The sequence below is a fragment of the Notolepis coatsorum genome, assembly GCF_963971535.1.
Source record: "Notolepis coatsorum genome assembly, chromosome: 8".
In the NCBI taxonomy this organism is placed as follows: domain Eukaryota; kingdom Metazoa; phylum Chordata; class Actinopteri; order Aulopiformes; family Paralepididae; genus Notolepis; species Notolepis coatsorum.
Genome location: NC_140172.1, coordinates 100,818,678 through 100,834,217, shown reverse-complemented (window position 1 = coordinate 100,834,217; position 15,540 = coordinate 100,818,678). Strand labels below are relative to the sequence as shown.

Below are 15,540 nucleotides of genomic sequence, written 5' to 3'. Positions count from 1 at the left end.
TAGCTATCGTTTTCAGCTAGTTAGTTAGCTCATACACATTTTATATTCGCATTGTTTACTGCAAACAAGAGTTAACATAACGTTAGTTAGCTAGGTTAACTAGGCAGCAGCAGCTACAACAAATTATCGTTGCATGGTAACCAATTAGCTGGACTTCTTTGTTGAGAGTTTTTAAGGTAAAATAACGGAACAGCGCCACTGAATGTGTTGGACGACGGTTTCAACAATGATTTGGACAACGGAAGAGGGGTAATTTCCGCTGCTGCGTTACCTAGCAACAGACGCAAACCTCTTTGTGAGTTATTTGTAGTTTACTGAAAGCTGCCGTTTTGGGGTAATGTCAATATGGATCATATAACAATAAGTAGGCCGCTAGCTAAAGTTATTGGCAGGTGATATTAGTTTTCGCACAATTTAATTTAGACTTGATTGCTTTACATGACCATGATTATGTTCTCCTAACTCTTTCAGGATTCGAGGCATCATATGCAATGGCTGGGACCATGTTGTGTGAGCCCTCTGAGCTCTACAACATCCTCAATCAATGTAATGTTACCCGATACATGACCAGGTTGGCAGAGATGAACTACCTCTGTTTGATTGGTAAGAGGCAGCTAACAGTATCTATCCTCATGGTATGTCTCATTTCTCTTACCCAGTGTGTCAACTGAAAAATTACAATATTCACTTTTTATTTGTTTTTCTTCTCTCTAGACGCTCGTGAGCAACAAGCTTATTTTACTAGTCATATTGTAACAGCTAAAAATGCAAAAAGGGTATGTATACTGCACTATACTGAGTACTACTTACTCAGTCATAGTAGCCTATATATTCAGATTCTAAGTGTTATTGACCATATTTATTGTAATGTATAATATAACTAATACAGTCCCTCATCTGCACATTTGATTGCACTGCTTACTTGCTCATATGCTTATATTCAGAGTTAATTATATTGTTTACACTGCTTATTTCTTTATCTTTACTATAATTGTATTGCCTATATTTATATCTTCTACTATCACCATACCCATACTGCCCATACGCTTGAATACTTTACGCAAGCAAGTTGTCCTTTTGCGCGATCTGATTGGCCACTGACTGGTCATGTGAGATGTGCGCCCAATCGTGTGACGGCAAGTTATTTGGACGGTTAAGCTTAGGCGCTCTTTCGAAGTTGGTTAAGGTTAGAGTTTGTCTTAGAGCATGGCGATAGAACGCCAGCCCTGATTCCAAACTCTAACCTTAACCAACTTGCGAAAGAGTCGCCTAAGCTTAACCAGTGATAAACTAGGCGTTAGGTCGTTTGCAGGCTGTTTGACGCGGAAATGGGCTAATACACTGCTCGTCATGCGATTGGGCGCACATGTCACATGACCAGAAACGGGCGTGGCCAATCAGAGCGCAAAACGGGAACGCGGAAGGACAACTTGCTTGTGGGAAGTATAGACGCCGCCCATACCTGTCAACCATCCTGTTTTTCCCGGGATTCTCCCGTATTTCAACCTTCTCTCCCGCCGTCCTCCAGTTAAAATATTTTCCTGTATTTTTCCGGTATTTTTTTATTTATACAAAATGGCTGCAATTCCCCTCCGTGACGTGATGTGGCAGAAGTGGAGATTAGAAGGTTAGCACAGGAAGTCAGACCAGAAGCCGGTTGCCGAAAAACTCTGGTGGGGGGAAAAGTCGGGTTGTTCCTGGAGAACTCACTCTCTGCCGTGGTTTCTCAGTGTATAATGTATGGTGCTCTCCCTCAACATGCGAGAAGGGTGAGACAACACCATTCTTTAGTCCAAATAATACCCTACTTTATACTATATTATTGTCATTCGTTTAATGTAAAGTCAGTCTTACATTGGCACTGCTTTAATGTTGCATTTACCCATAATCCATTGCTGTATTAGACCCATGTGCCAGTATACCTTTTGTAAAGTAATGAGGTGCAAATGTAAAGTTAATCAATACACAATGAAACAATATCTTATCTAATATCTATATCACATGTCAAAACTACTTTAATAAAACAAGATTTCCGTTTTTCATTTCGACTCATTCATCCAAAACAAGACAGCAATTCTACTTCTGCATGCACCGGGAGAATTGAGCTCATAGCACAGATTTGGAGTTGATAGAATGGACATTGCTGTTCTTAGGAAATGTTGCACATGGTGGAAATAATGGAAATGAAAATGTCTACATTAACATTAAGGTCGCTTTCACACAGGGGCTGTTCCGGACTATCGGACCAGAATTCGATAGTCCGCTTTTTGGGGTTTGTGTGAATGCGCGTCGAACTCGGTCCGCGGACCAAACACGCAAACTCTGGTCCAACCAAAAACATAGGTCTCGGTTCGCTTCATTGGACCAAACGCGGACCAAATATAGGAAGTGCTTATTATTATTACCACTGCACGCGGCATTCACTGCAAAACAAGCACACTGCATCTATCTATCTATCTATCTATCTATCTATATATCTAACTGTGCATCTTGGGTAGAAGGAAGAAAAAACGGGGCTTATTATTATTATTATTATTACCGAGGCGTGCGGCATTCACTGCAAAACAAGCACACTGTACACATATGGGCAGAAGACCAAATAAAACAGCTACTTGTGGGCACTCATAAAAACAACGAGGTGTACAAGTTGTTTAGCGAGAGGATGGTGGTAATGGGCTTCAATAGAACAATGGATCAATGCCATGTCAAAATAAAAAACTCCGCCTCCGCTGATCTGGAGTCAGACAGGGCTCGCCATATCTATGGGGCTCGCAGTCCACACACACAGACACACACAGGCTCGCAGCCACACACACACATTTCCACTCCCTATTGTCCAATAGACAAGCGCCATTTTCGACCGCGTGACATTGTTCAGAAAGTTTTGGTGCGCCTGACAAATTGCTGTGTGAATGCAGACGAACCAAATGAAGAATGCAACAATGTTGTAACTTCACCACCAGAATCGCACCGAGTCCACCAAAACTATATGTGAAAGCACCCTTAGTGTATGTTTAAAGTTGATACATTGAGGCATGGTAGAATTTCACTTTATATTACAGCAGTATCCGTTTTTAACATTACAATTAGTGTCTGACACTATAGACACATGTTAAAAGTCAAAGTCAAAGTCAACCCCCTTCCCACGGTGTATATAGAAAGAGACAATAAACACAAAAGTAACATAGGACACAATATACAACACACAGGACTATGTACAATATAAACAGTACCTACAATTAAATTAATGAATGAATTAAATAAGAGGTAAAAGAGAACTTAGTGTAAATATTCCTTAATTTGTGTCAACGTTATAAAAATCCTATTGTATTCAACAAATGAATTATGATACACCACAATGTGCCCTTTCTATCTATTCTAAATCTATGGCCTTGTGATTCCACAGCAGCACAGTGCCGACAAGAGCAGGCGTTCCATCTCCTCTACAGAAACACTGACACTTCCATTAATTTAATGCAGGGATGTACACAGCATTTCACTTTCAACCAGGTATCTGATTAATTTAATGTAGCAATTAGTAGTTCACGCAGTCCTTGGGTACATACAGGTTTTGACCAGCAGATGGCAGCGACGAGGCAGCTCAGCAGAGAGCAGCTGTCAACAAACATCCTAACAGAAAATATATACATACGAGGGGGAGGAGACTACATTGGGAGGGGGCGGGGCGAAATCTCCAGTTTTTTCAAATCCCAATGTTGACAGCTATGATACCCCCCCCCCCCCCCATGCTGCTATGACGCCTGGATTTCCCGAAGGGGATCAATAAAGGAATATCTTATCTTATCTTATCTTATCTTAAAACATTTGATCACAAATTGTTTCCCTCATATCTGTTCTATTCACTCTGAGAGAACGTCTCAGAACGTTATTTATAAACACTTTATAGATAGCAAATAAATGATCAACTCCCCTCTTTAATGAATACTTTTCAGAACTCAGAAGGCATATTTATCATGCCAGAAGGGGTGGAGGTTGACACAATGCAGTACATAGTGGTTTATGACGGTGACACAAGTTCCCTGCAAGATTTAGGTAAGCACAGAATCTAACCTGCAACACTTTCCTATTAAGCCATCTCCAACTTCTGATGATTACAATTTTAGGGGTATCCATATAGATTGTCGAAGAGTGACTGTACGTTTTTGATAACTTTCATAACCCATTGTAACTCATTGAATACAGATCTATTTTAGTTCAATGTTTACAAATATTATATCAATATAAACAAACTTTGTACAGCCTCAAATACATGTGCAACTCATGGTTAGCTGTCACATACAGTCAGCCCTTGTATAAAGTGAATTTGAGAGTGAAAAAATGCCTTAAATTCGACAAATAAAAACAAACAATGCCAGTAGTAGGGTGGCAGTGCTTTGGCATTGGTGTCATTATAGCAGTAATACACTAGAGGGAAATCTTTCCTATGATTATGGGTATGATAGTGATGTGGTCTCTACCATTGTCTCTACCATTGGCATCACCAAAATACCTATAATCACCATCAAATAAGCCATCTAGGGCTTTTTTGCAACAGTTACCAATGCATACTGTCTGCCTAGGCTTTCTTCAAACTAAACAAACTAAGTAAAAAGCTAGAATGATTGCTATCTAGATCCCTGGCGATGCAGTTAGACCACATTTGCAAGAGTTTGCACAACAACGTGACATTGAACTTTTAATTAATTGGCTTTGAATGAGTAGTGGTTGTCTGATGTTTCATGTACACGACATTGTTCATCCTTGTTCATTGGACCTTGTTTGTAGGTGGAGCCACTGACTGTGCTGAAGTCCTAGCAAAGGTCAGCCTGTGTCCTGTCCGCATACTGAAAGGAGGCTATCAGAAGTTCTCAGCCCTGTTTCCCTTTTTTAGGACGACAAAAATCATGTACACCATCACGGTAATGTGTCAACCACTGATCCAGAGCTTTATATACTTCATAATTTACTTCATGAATATGGATGCACCAATAACGATAACTGTTATTGGAGTTTGGGGCTACTAGCGGTACTTTTTCTGATAACAAGTGCCCGTGTTAACATTTCAGATATTACAGCAAAGCAACTTGATTTTTCAGCATTTTCGGACACATATACAGCAGAAGCACGTTAGTGGTCTCTAATTGATTATTATGTGTCAATCCTTTTTGCCTGATGACCCCAAATGAATGGTCTCTTAAGTCTATACTGTTATGGAAGAGTAATGGATCTGTTAGGGTGGTGTCTAGAGAACCCAAGAGTAGAACACAAGGCACATGAGAATGAGGCGGTTTAGGGTATTTAATAGGAAACCCAGAAGACGACAAGGCAGGCAGTGAGAGAATACAGGTGAGGGATGTGGGTGTCCATGAGGTCCCGGGATAGTGCAAGCTGGTGATGTCCAAGGGTGGGGGTGCAGGCCGGAGGTGTGTGATCCTACACACAGGAGAACAGGGGTAAGAATGACACAGGCTACAGAGCTCACAAAACACACTATAAATCTATAGAGTATAGAGGTCCAGATAAGAGTCCTAATACCAAGGCAGGTGAAACAACACTCGGACAAGGAGTGGCAGGGGTGCAGGCCTCTTATCCTGGCTCTGTGATGACGTGATTAGTCTCAGGTGTGTAGACCAGCCCAGGTAGGCAGGCTGAGGGTGAAGCGGGAACATGGAGGGCCCTATGGTAGCGGGGACCTGCTGACAGGGGAGAGAAAGGCCCTGGCTGTGGCTGTAACAGAATCGGATCGGTACTCTCTGTATTGGCAGGGTATTTAAAGTTCTGGACTCAGAATCGGTACTGGCAGTGAGGTGGTGCCAGTGCATCCATGTAATTAAAAATTTAAACCTGCCGTCTTCTCTTGATCCTCCAAAAAGAGGGCAGGGTTAGAGATAGGTCAATTGAATGTGTTGATCTGGTAGAGGATTGATTGATTGATTGATTGATTGATTGATTGATTGATTGATTGATTGATTGATTGATTGATTGATTGAAAACTTGAATGAACAGATTGCAGAATGGGTACAGTACAGTACAACTCAATACACACAATTGTTAAGGGGATGCAGACCAGAGAAAGACTTTCGTCTTGTTTACATCAGGGTCTCCCATTTTCAATTCATATGGTGTAATAATGTCTGTTGATTATCCTATAGGAGCTGGAAAATCTAAAGCCATATCCAGTGGAGATCTTAGCAGGTCTGCTCTACATGGGTGACCACAAACAGGCCACTGATTGCACCATCACTGAAGGCCTGAAAATCGGCACCGTGGTCAACATCTCTCAGACCAGAACTCTTGAGTAAGTATATTTGCATCACATGTAGAAAAGATAGCCCATTTATTTTTTATTTTTATATATATATATATTTTTAAACCTGCGCTATGTAACCTTTTAGTTGAGCTGAGCTGAACAAGAGAAAACCCTCCCACCAGCAATGCATGAAACCCAGTGGAATTGCCTATATGAAGAAAAAAAAATGGTCGGGCATGCAAATTCTTCTCTGCAAACAGGAAATAGGAGATTTACATATCAGAACTATACAGTCTCATTTCCTAGAGCATAAATGTGAACAACACAAATGTAAAACAGTGCACAAAGTTACCTTGCTTGAAGACATTTTCTTTCCTGCCATTTACTTTTATACTCCATGTTCGTCATTTACAGAATTTAAGAGAATGATTTTTGATCACTGTCAACTTGTTTTAACTGATTTAGTTGTTTATTTAAATTTGTATTGTGTTATGTCACTGTTTATTTGTCTTTTCTGTTGATTGTAAACTCGTCATTGCTGTAAATGAGGGAAACCTCCGCTTCCTAACGAGTTGAAATAAAGGTTTGAATTAATAACCTGTCCAACTCTGGCCACAACATTAGTTGCTCAATGCTATTTTTTAAATGAATGTTTCTTTTTAAATTAGGTGGAAAAAGGGGAACCCATCCATCCTCAACATTCATGTGGCAGACTCAGTGATGACTGATTTGTACTCCAGTTTTGAGAGCATTTGCGTTTTTATTGGTAATAATAATAAAAAATTATAATTCATTGTATTTATAAAGCGCTTCTCAGGAACCCGAAGTCGCTGACATTAGGTGGGTTAAACAGAGAAAACAAAGAAACATAAGACCACAGAGAAACAGGGAAAACAGCATGATACACAGAAAACATAAGGCCACAGTAACAAAGATCAAAACAGGTTGGAGTAGGGGGGGGGTAAGGTTGGGGAAGGTTGAAGGCTAGGGCGAACAGGTGGGTTTTGAGGCGGGATTTGAAGGTGGAGAGTGTGGGGGAGTCTCTGATGGTCTGAGGGAGGGAGTTCCAGAGTTGAGGTGCAGTGCGTGAGAAGGCCCGATCACCAACGTTTTTGAGCTTGGATGACGGGACAGTGAGGGAGGCAGTGGAGGAGGACCGGAGGGAACGGGTGGGGCGGTAAGGAAGAAGGAGATCAGTCATGTAGGGGATAAGTTCAGGAGCTCTTTCCAGATCCTGATCAATTTTGTCTGTGGTTGATAGAATTATGAAAGTGTCTGGTGAAGTCGCGGCTGGGTGGCGCAGCAGAGATTGCGCTCGTCACCAATGCAAGAGACTCCGGTCTCGAATCCGGGTGTCAGCATTGCCTCCGGCTTGGGCCAGTCGTCATACTAACTCAATTGGCAGAGTTAGAGGGTGGAAGTCGATGGGTGGGGATTGGACGTTGTGGACAGCGACTCCTACAGGTCGGTTGGGGGACGCCTGCACAGCAGAGACAGGAAGTAGCGGGGGTAGTGTGAGCCTCCCATGCGTTACACCTCACCACTGAGAGTCCGCGCTGGCAGGTGAAAAGATGTGACAGGCTGCCTCCTCGTGTACCGGAGGGGACACGTGATGCAAGGCTTCTATCCTCCCTACAACCGACCAGTGGGGAGCATAGTCGAGCAACGTTCAAGACATGGGAGGGGAGAATTGGAAACTCGAAATTGGGATGGGTGAAAAATAGAAAATAAGGAGAAAAAGTGGATAAAAAATAAAGTGTCTGGTGAAATCATGAATTCACCATCTACTGTGGCCAGTACTTAAAAGAGTTTGTTTCCCAGAAATAGTTATGTTGTATCATGTTTCATTGGTGGTGGTGGGCGTTATATTTCGTACTAGCTCCGCGCTCTGCTCTTAGTGGGATATTCCCCTGTCACCTATTGTGACCTTGAAAGTTTCCGCCACAATGCACCTACACCTGTCCGGCCACGCCCACTTCCGCCCATGCATTTAAGTGAGGGGTGTGACCGTACTTCCGCTCTTCCCTTATCTTTCACTTCTTGGAAGTGCATTGCTACATGCACACATCAGAAGGATTGTTAGCTATAGGTATTTAGATTAGTTTTGTGTTACTGTTTTTTCCTTTTGTGGAAGATGACAGAAATCACCACCGGGACCTGGGAACTATCGTTCTGGGCTCCACCAGCGGTTCACTGTCACAACCTCCGCCGTGCGCCGCGGGGGTTCCCTGACTCCATGTTTGTGGCAGGAAGGTGAGCCCCAGCGGCACGCAGAGCGTGGTGCGCGCCGCCCGGCAGCCGTCAAGCGCCCCTCCCCAGTGAGTTGGCCTTCCGGCTCCAGCGTCCCCACCGGGAGACAGCCGGCTAGTCCGACGGTCTCTTTGGTGGGTGACGATTTGTGGCGCAAGCTCTCCGCTTCTGCTCGCAGCGGGGGCGGGTGGTCTGGCGGCGGAGTTCAGTACGCAGGACCGGAGGCGTTCAGTTCTGCGGAACAACTGGCCCCGGAGGGGGGTTCCCCCGTTGCCTCTCCATTGCATCCAATGGAGACTGAGGACTATATGGAGGGGGCGGGGGAATTCCTCTTCGACGCCCCGGCGGAATCAGAGCCCCAGGCCCTGGTTCCACACCGGGAAGCCTTGTACATGGAGTCTGGGTTCGACTTACCAACTCCGTGGCGGAACGGCCCTTCCACAGCGTCCGGCTTCAGCCCCCGCCTATCGCGCTAATGGCATCCTGTTACCGACGCCCCTGCCGGCACCTGTCCCAGATGACATGGTAGGTCATGCCTTCCAACGCCGCCCGCTGAGGGAGCCGAGCATAGTGTGCCCGGCCTTCCCAGCCATGGGCGCCTACGTGGCTCGGGGACAGGTGGTGCCCCGCATCATCGGCCTGACCCCCGCCTACCTGCCATTCACGCAGGTAGAGGGTCTGATCCAGGGTCTAAAGGACGGTGTGCAGCGGCTTGACAACCAGATGGCAGCCGTCCTTTGCCCTGAGATGGTGTGGGAGCTTCGCAAGAAGCCTCTTCCGAAGGGGAGGTCGGCCCGGCAGCTGGCCTACTGGTCCGACCAGGACTACATCGCCTCGACACAAAGCTTAGCGGTGACTACCAACAATGAGCAGCTGGCGCGCTTCCAGTCGGGGCTGATGGCAGGCGGGAGGACCTGGACCCAGAGCAGCACTTTTTCCATGCGCAGGCATTGGGTGCACCTAACCTAGCTCCAGGCCATAGCTGCGGGGAAGATGCGCGCTCTGGTTACCCTGACCCAATGACACCTGTGGCTGGAGCAGGCATCGCTGGATGAGCGGAGGAGACTACCCCTCCTCCTGGCCCCTCTCTCCGACAGTGGGCTCTTCGGCTCCGCCATCAACGAAGTGACGGTCGCTTGCAAGGAGATGGAGGAGCAGGGGGGGCCACCCACGCACAGCGCCGTAGGGCTACAACCAGCACAGCCACCGGCACCAGCGCCAGCAAGAAGGCTCGCTACCAAGGGGGAGAGCCCGACGGTGTACCTCGGCCTGGTACCAGCTACCCTGCGCCCGGGGGGAAAGGTAGGGACCTGCAAGCACAAGCTGCACCCCCGAACCGCCCCCCCCCCCCCCCCCCCCCCCCCCCCCCGGGCTGTCTGCCCGAGGGGGCAAGCGAGGACGCGCCATGCGCAGCGGGAGATGACGGCTCTGTTCCCCCTCTCCGGCCGTCATGTTTAAACACCCTATCCCCCCCCCCCTCAAAATACTATGTTAAATAAAAAGTCCCTCTTTGAGAGTGGCGGTTTTTTGTTATAACAAACGTGTGATTATTCACTGTGTATTTTGGGTATGCGTACGAAATAAGTAATGGGGGCCTGCTTTCTTTTCTGTTTAAAGCAGCTAAAGATTGACAGGCAGCATTTCTTGTGTGTGAGGAGAGTTACGCAATTCATGTGGGAACACGTTTTTTAAACAAGTGTAGACCCTGAATCCGCAAGTGATGTTGCTATTTGTGTGTTAGCTTTGCAAAGCAATGTACATTAGCATGTAGCCAAGGGCGCTGCCCCTCTCTTCATCCTGCTGGTATGTTGCTTTACGTGATAAAGTGAAAACATGGCGGGTGACAAGTTTTTCGCTTATGAAACAGAGCCATGGTTTTTCGGGTGGACGTGTTTTTTAAACAGACGTGGCCTGGTTGGTGGTTAGTGGTTGGTGGTTAGCTGGTTGGTTGTTCAATGCAATAAAGCGAGCACACGCTTGTATGTGCCTTTCATTTGTAACACAATGCATGGCTGGTAGCTACTCTCTGTTTTCACCTCTTACATGTTTCGTGTTTATGTGGGGTTGGTTGGGGGGGGGGGTGAGGATAAACCCTCCCCTTTGGATATGATTATATCCTTGTAAAATACTGACGACGGATGGGGAGGACGTGGCTTAAAACGAGCGCACCTTTTTCACTCGGTGTGCACTTTAGCGTCATCACGCAAGTGCGTAGGATTCCACCCCATCAGCTTCCTCGACGTCGCGGCAAATATTTGCATATCCTGCTCGTCGCGGGGAGGAGGGGGGAGGGATTCCCCATGCCCACACCAAACTTAGTGGGTGGGGCTAGGGTTCCCGGCCATTGTTAACGTCACAGGCTTTCACGTTTTCTTATTGGCCCGAGAGATATGTCCATGAGTTCAGGTCTGCGTGGCTGCGTCGATTGTGAGGTCTCTCCGGGATAAACCTGGCGTCTTCCCCTCTCGTGTGAGAGAAATTTGTGACGGATGTTTTTTTTTACCAGGCTCTGTATTTAAACCCTGTGCCAGCGTCCTTTCGAGGACCGGTCGCCTCCCGGTTCTACCCAGACAGGGGGGAGAAATGTTGTGTTGGGGGCTCTTCCTTGTTAGGATTCGCCCACCACCGTTCTCGGGTCTTACGAACCTACACGCTGTTGATATCAGCACTCGGTCTTACGGGACCGGTATCAGCGGCCGGACCGGGCGTGTTCTCAAATGTTATTTGAAACAGCCTTGTTAGGGCCGGCACACCCTGGTCTGTCCAACGGCATAAACAGCGTTTTTTTCTCTACCGAGCGCCAGCTCACTAGGCTAGCTCGAGGGCTCGCGTACATTTCCGGGGGGAAATGACGGGGTAGATCAAGCATCGACAGGGGGGTTTCACGCCAGTTAGGTGGGCCACCGGAAGCTGTGCGTTCGCGTATGCAGACCGTCTTGGTGGCGCCTCCCGTGGTGTTTTTTGATCGAAACGTGTACCTATCCCCCTCTCCTTTGGAGAGGGGCGGCAGTGTGAAAGGGCATGGGACTCATCCTGGTTGCGCCGAACCGGATCAGTTCAACCCGGTGCCCGCCGGGTCACAGATATGTTCTGTTAACCCGAAGGGCCCTGAGCTTTTCCGGGGGGGAAATGCCAGGGCGGGCCGGACGCCACAGGGGCTGATGTCATGAATGTTGTGTGTCATAAAGTGCCACTACGAGTTGAAAATGGGGGACCCCGATGTAAACAAGACAAACGTCTTCATCTGATCTGCATCCCCTTAACAGTTGTGTGTGTTGAGCCGTACTGTATTTTACCTTCTCTGAAAACTGTTAGATGAAGTTTTCTTTCTCTCATTCATTTCACCCCTCCCTCCCTGCTCGGCGGGGGGGGCCGTCGGGGTGCTGTTTATTAGCAGTCAGCCCCTCTAAGCGCTCCAACGTAGTTCCCGGTCCTCCAGGCACAGGTCGGGCCTTGCTCTTGTTACTTGTCGACATGGGTTAACCCTTTCTTAAACCTGAAATGCCTTAACTGCATTATATAGCCTGTATATACACGCAGTTGTGTTTCCCGGTTTTTAATGGGTTAAGGGAGCAACCTTTTCTGTTGGGGTGGTTGTCTCCCCGGTATGCCGATAGCGGAGTCAACTCTCTGGTGGAGCCCAGGTCCGGCTCCGGCTCCTCAAGAGGATGCCCCCACATATTTTATGACATCTGCCAATTGTGTTGAATTCTTTCTCTGAACCCCGACCACGCGGGATTAATAGACTGGCGGGGTCAGGGTTTGTGGCGAGGTCGATTTACTGGCGGAGTCGGGGTCCGTGACCCTGATCCCGCGAGGTTCGTGACCCAACAAGATTGTGACATTGTGAACGGCATGCCGAACACCCCCCCCCCCCCCCCCCCCCCGCTTGGCAGGTGGGCCGTCGGGGTACTGTTTTTTACAGTCAGACCCTCTAGGCGCTCCTGTATTCACAGTCCTCCGGACGCAGGTCGAGCTTTGCTCTTGTTACCTGTCGGCCTGGGTTAAGGGATCAACCTCCTCTTTTGGAGTGTTTGTCTCCCCGGTATGCCAGCTGACCCCACAGGATTATGGAGGAGAGCCTCCTCAGAGAACTTCGGAGCCTCCTCCTCAGGGAGTTTCAGAGCCTCCTCAGGAAGTTCTTCGGAGCCTCCCCCCTCAGTGGAGCCTCCTCCTCAGAGAGAGAACCTCCTTACGGAGCCTCCTCCTCCGGGAGTTTTCAGAGCCTCTTCCTCAGAGGGTCCTTGTGGCATGCCAGGCGGAGCAGGGCCTTCACCTGTTGTAGGCCCTGTCCGATGCGCTGGCGGTGTAAAGGGTGGTGTCACGAGTAAACGCCAGGAGACCTCCTTCGCGCCCCGCTGCTATGGCTTCGCCCACGGGGTCGGGGTTTGGAACCCCCGACCCCACGGGACGCCTCGCGGGCAGCGTCAGGGTTTACCAACCCCGACCCCACGAGGTGTGGAAGCGGTAACACAGGCTTATGTTTTCACGTACGTTCCCTGGTAGCGAGCGGGGCGCACGGTCGGGTAGTCGCGGGCCCTTCTGTCCCGCGATCTGCTCACTATGTGCGTTTGTTGGGTGCTGTCCCCTCTTTCGCACAGACCCTCCCCGGTGTTCTGATGGTTGTAGGGGACCTCAGCGGGTGCACTTGTTGGGCTCTCCGCCCTGCTCTGCTCCTGTGTCCCACTAAGAGCAGAGCGCGGAGCTAGTACGAAATATAACGAAGGTTATCCTATAAACCTAGTTATATGAGTACTAGCGAGCGCTCTGCTCTCACTCACTGATTCTTCCGAATAACGGTCAAGACTAGGGAAGAGCGGAAGTACGGTCACACCCCTCGCTTAAATGCATGGGCGGAAGTGGGCGTGGCCGGACAGGTGTAGGTGCATTGTGGCGGAAATGTTCAAGGTCACAATAGGTGACAGGGGAATATCCCACTAAGAGCAGAGCGCTCACTAGTACTCATATAACTAGGGTTATAGGATAACCTTCGTTATGGCCTACATTCCATAGCATGATATATTTAACATTTTGAGACGGTAACAATATACACATGGTATACTTGTTTTTCTTGTAATACTATCTAAAAAGGTGTACAAGAGCTTTATGGGAATGCCCATTTCTTGCCACGGGTCCTAACAACACAACTATTATTCAGATTCAGATTATTTTATTGTCACAGCTTTTTTACATACATTCAGAAAAACGTGAGATGTTTGTTTTTCCCAGCACCTCAACCGTAGATTTGTAAACATAGTACACAAGGTATATTTTATCTATACACACTATACTATACTAACTGTATAAATAAACTAAACTATAAACTAAAACTAAACTATAGACTAAACATAATACACAAGTAGACTAAACATAATACACAATAGACTAAACATAATATATTATAATAATGTATACTATACAATATACATTAGGTTTTTCACAAAACAGTGACATGCTCGACATAAAAGTAGTCAGAGCTAACGGTCAACAGTTCTCCTTCTCCGGTAGAAACAATATACCTTAGATTAGAAGAAGTTTACAACAGTATCATGTGTACCGTGTGCTCCGTCACCTCTTTAGGTTCTCGTCTCAGCATGGGGTCTCCTCTCCTGATATTTTCCAGTCATGGTGTGAGCCGCTGTAGTGCTGTAACCATGGCCTTTCTCATCCACCACTTGAAATACAGTTTGGAGGCGAGTTCTATTTATGCACCAACTTTATTGTGTGCGTGTGGTGTATGTCCTCTGAGGAATGGGTCATGTAAACTAAACACCCTGTTCCAAAAGTAAGTATCATAATAATCCTAGCATTCTTTTTCCACTATTATATTTTACGTGAGTTGACAACTTCAAGTGAGTTTAGCTTGACAACAAAAACAAACATAAAGCAGCTTTCTAGAATGGACTTAATTTGGTTTCCTGTCAGCAGTTGATGTGGGTTGAAGTGCAGTAACATTATGTCAAATATGTGTGTGTATGTTCCTTCCTTGCACCGCAACAGGAAACAATCCCAAACGGTCTTGATAAATCAAGCATTTCACTGAAATTGTCTATACTTATTAAGTTATACATTATTATATTGTTGTGACTTTGTGGCTATTTTCAGGAAGCCTGGCAGTACGTCCTGAAATGTAAAAACAACATGAGACCAAACAGAGGGTTCGTCCAACAGCTTTCCGACTGGGAGCTTCATAAGATGGGACGAAGGCTGACCGACATTTCTGAACCAAACTTTTGACCAGAAGTTGAGGTGGCATTTCTGAGTGAATGACTCTAATTCATATTTCCTTGATGCAATAAAGATGTTAATTAATGGTGTTATCATATTTGTCCACTGTACTACTTATTTCCATATTGTAATTTATATAGCCCATGTAAAGAAAGGAACATTTGGTAGTAGCAGTTTGCGTAATTTATTCTACAAACAGCTCAAGACCGTCCTCTGTACCACAAGCAAGCCCGCCAACAAGGGGGGGGGGGGGCACCGGGCTAGTTGTCACAGGCCCATCAGGGGTTCCCTTCTGAGGTTATGTTTAATTGTGGCCTTTGTTTAATGCCATCACAATAAACTAAAATATTCCCTATGGAGAGACAAATGTCTGTCAAATCAAACGTATATGTTGTTTTTAGGAGGTAGATGATTGTTAGTCCCCCTGTTAATTGTACAGTTAAAAGCAATGCAGTGATTTTCGAATTTTGTGCAGGACAGACATGAGTCTTTACCTACCTCTTTCAGTTACTAACTTTAGTTGCATCATTTTACCTTCTAAAAATACAGAGGTCAGCGTACCCCAAGCAGCTGTCCGACTGTGCTCAGTGCATGGAGCTTAGATGTGCAGTTTTGTACACGCCCTCTTTTCTCTAGCCTCTGGACAGTTATGTTTTGAGACTGGCTTCGCGTTCTGCTTCGCCTTACTGGACTAGCTTGTTATACATATTGTATACATTGAAAGTATTTCTCATGCACCTACATCTACCCAGCCACGCCCACTCCCGGTCACGTATATAACCCGGTGGCATGACTGCTCCTCCTCCCTCGTT

At 46.6% G+C, this 15,540-nt stretch overlaps 1 protein-coding gene across 1 annotated transcript; it reads left to right on the top strand.

Annotated features, from left to right (window-relative positions):
* Positions 1-115: 115 nt before the first annotated feature.
* Positions 116-14,737, top strand: styxl1 (serine/threonine/tyrosine interacting-like 1; the record flags this gene model as incomplete). Its single annotated transcript, XM_084320793.1, has 9 exons — positions 116-249; positions 472-603; positions 715-776; positions 3,954-4,053; positions 4,786-4,919; positions 6,153-6,298; positions 6,919-7,016; positions 14,081-14,193; positions 14,606-14,737. Exons 2-9 carry the CDS (start codon positions 492-494, stop codon positions 14,735-14,737), a joined length of 897 nt encoding a protein of 298 aa, XP_084176919.1. The 5' UTR covers positions 116-249; positions 472-491.
* Between the last annotated feature and the right edge of the window lie 803 nt (positions 14,738-15,540).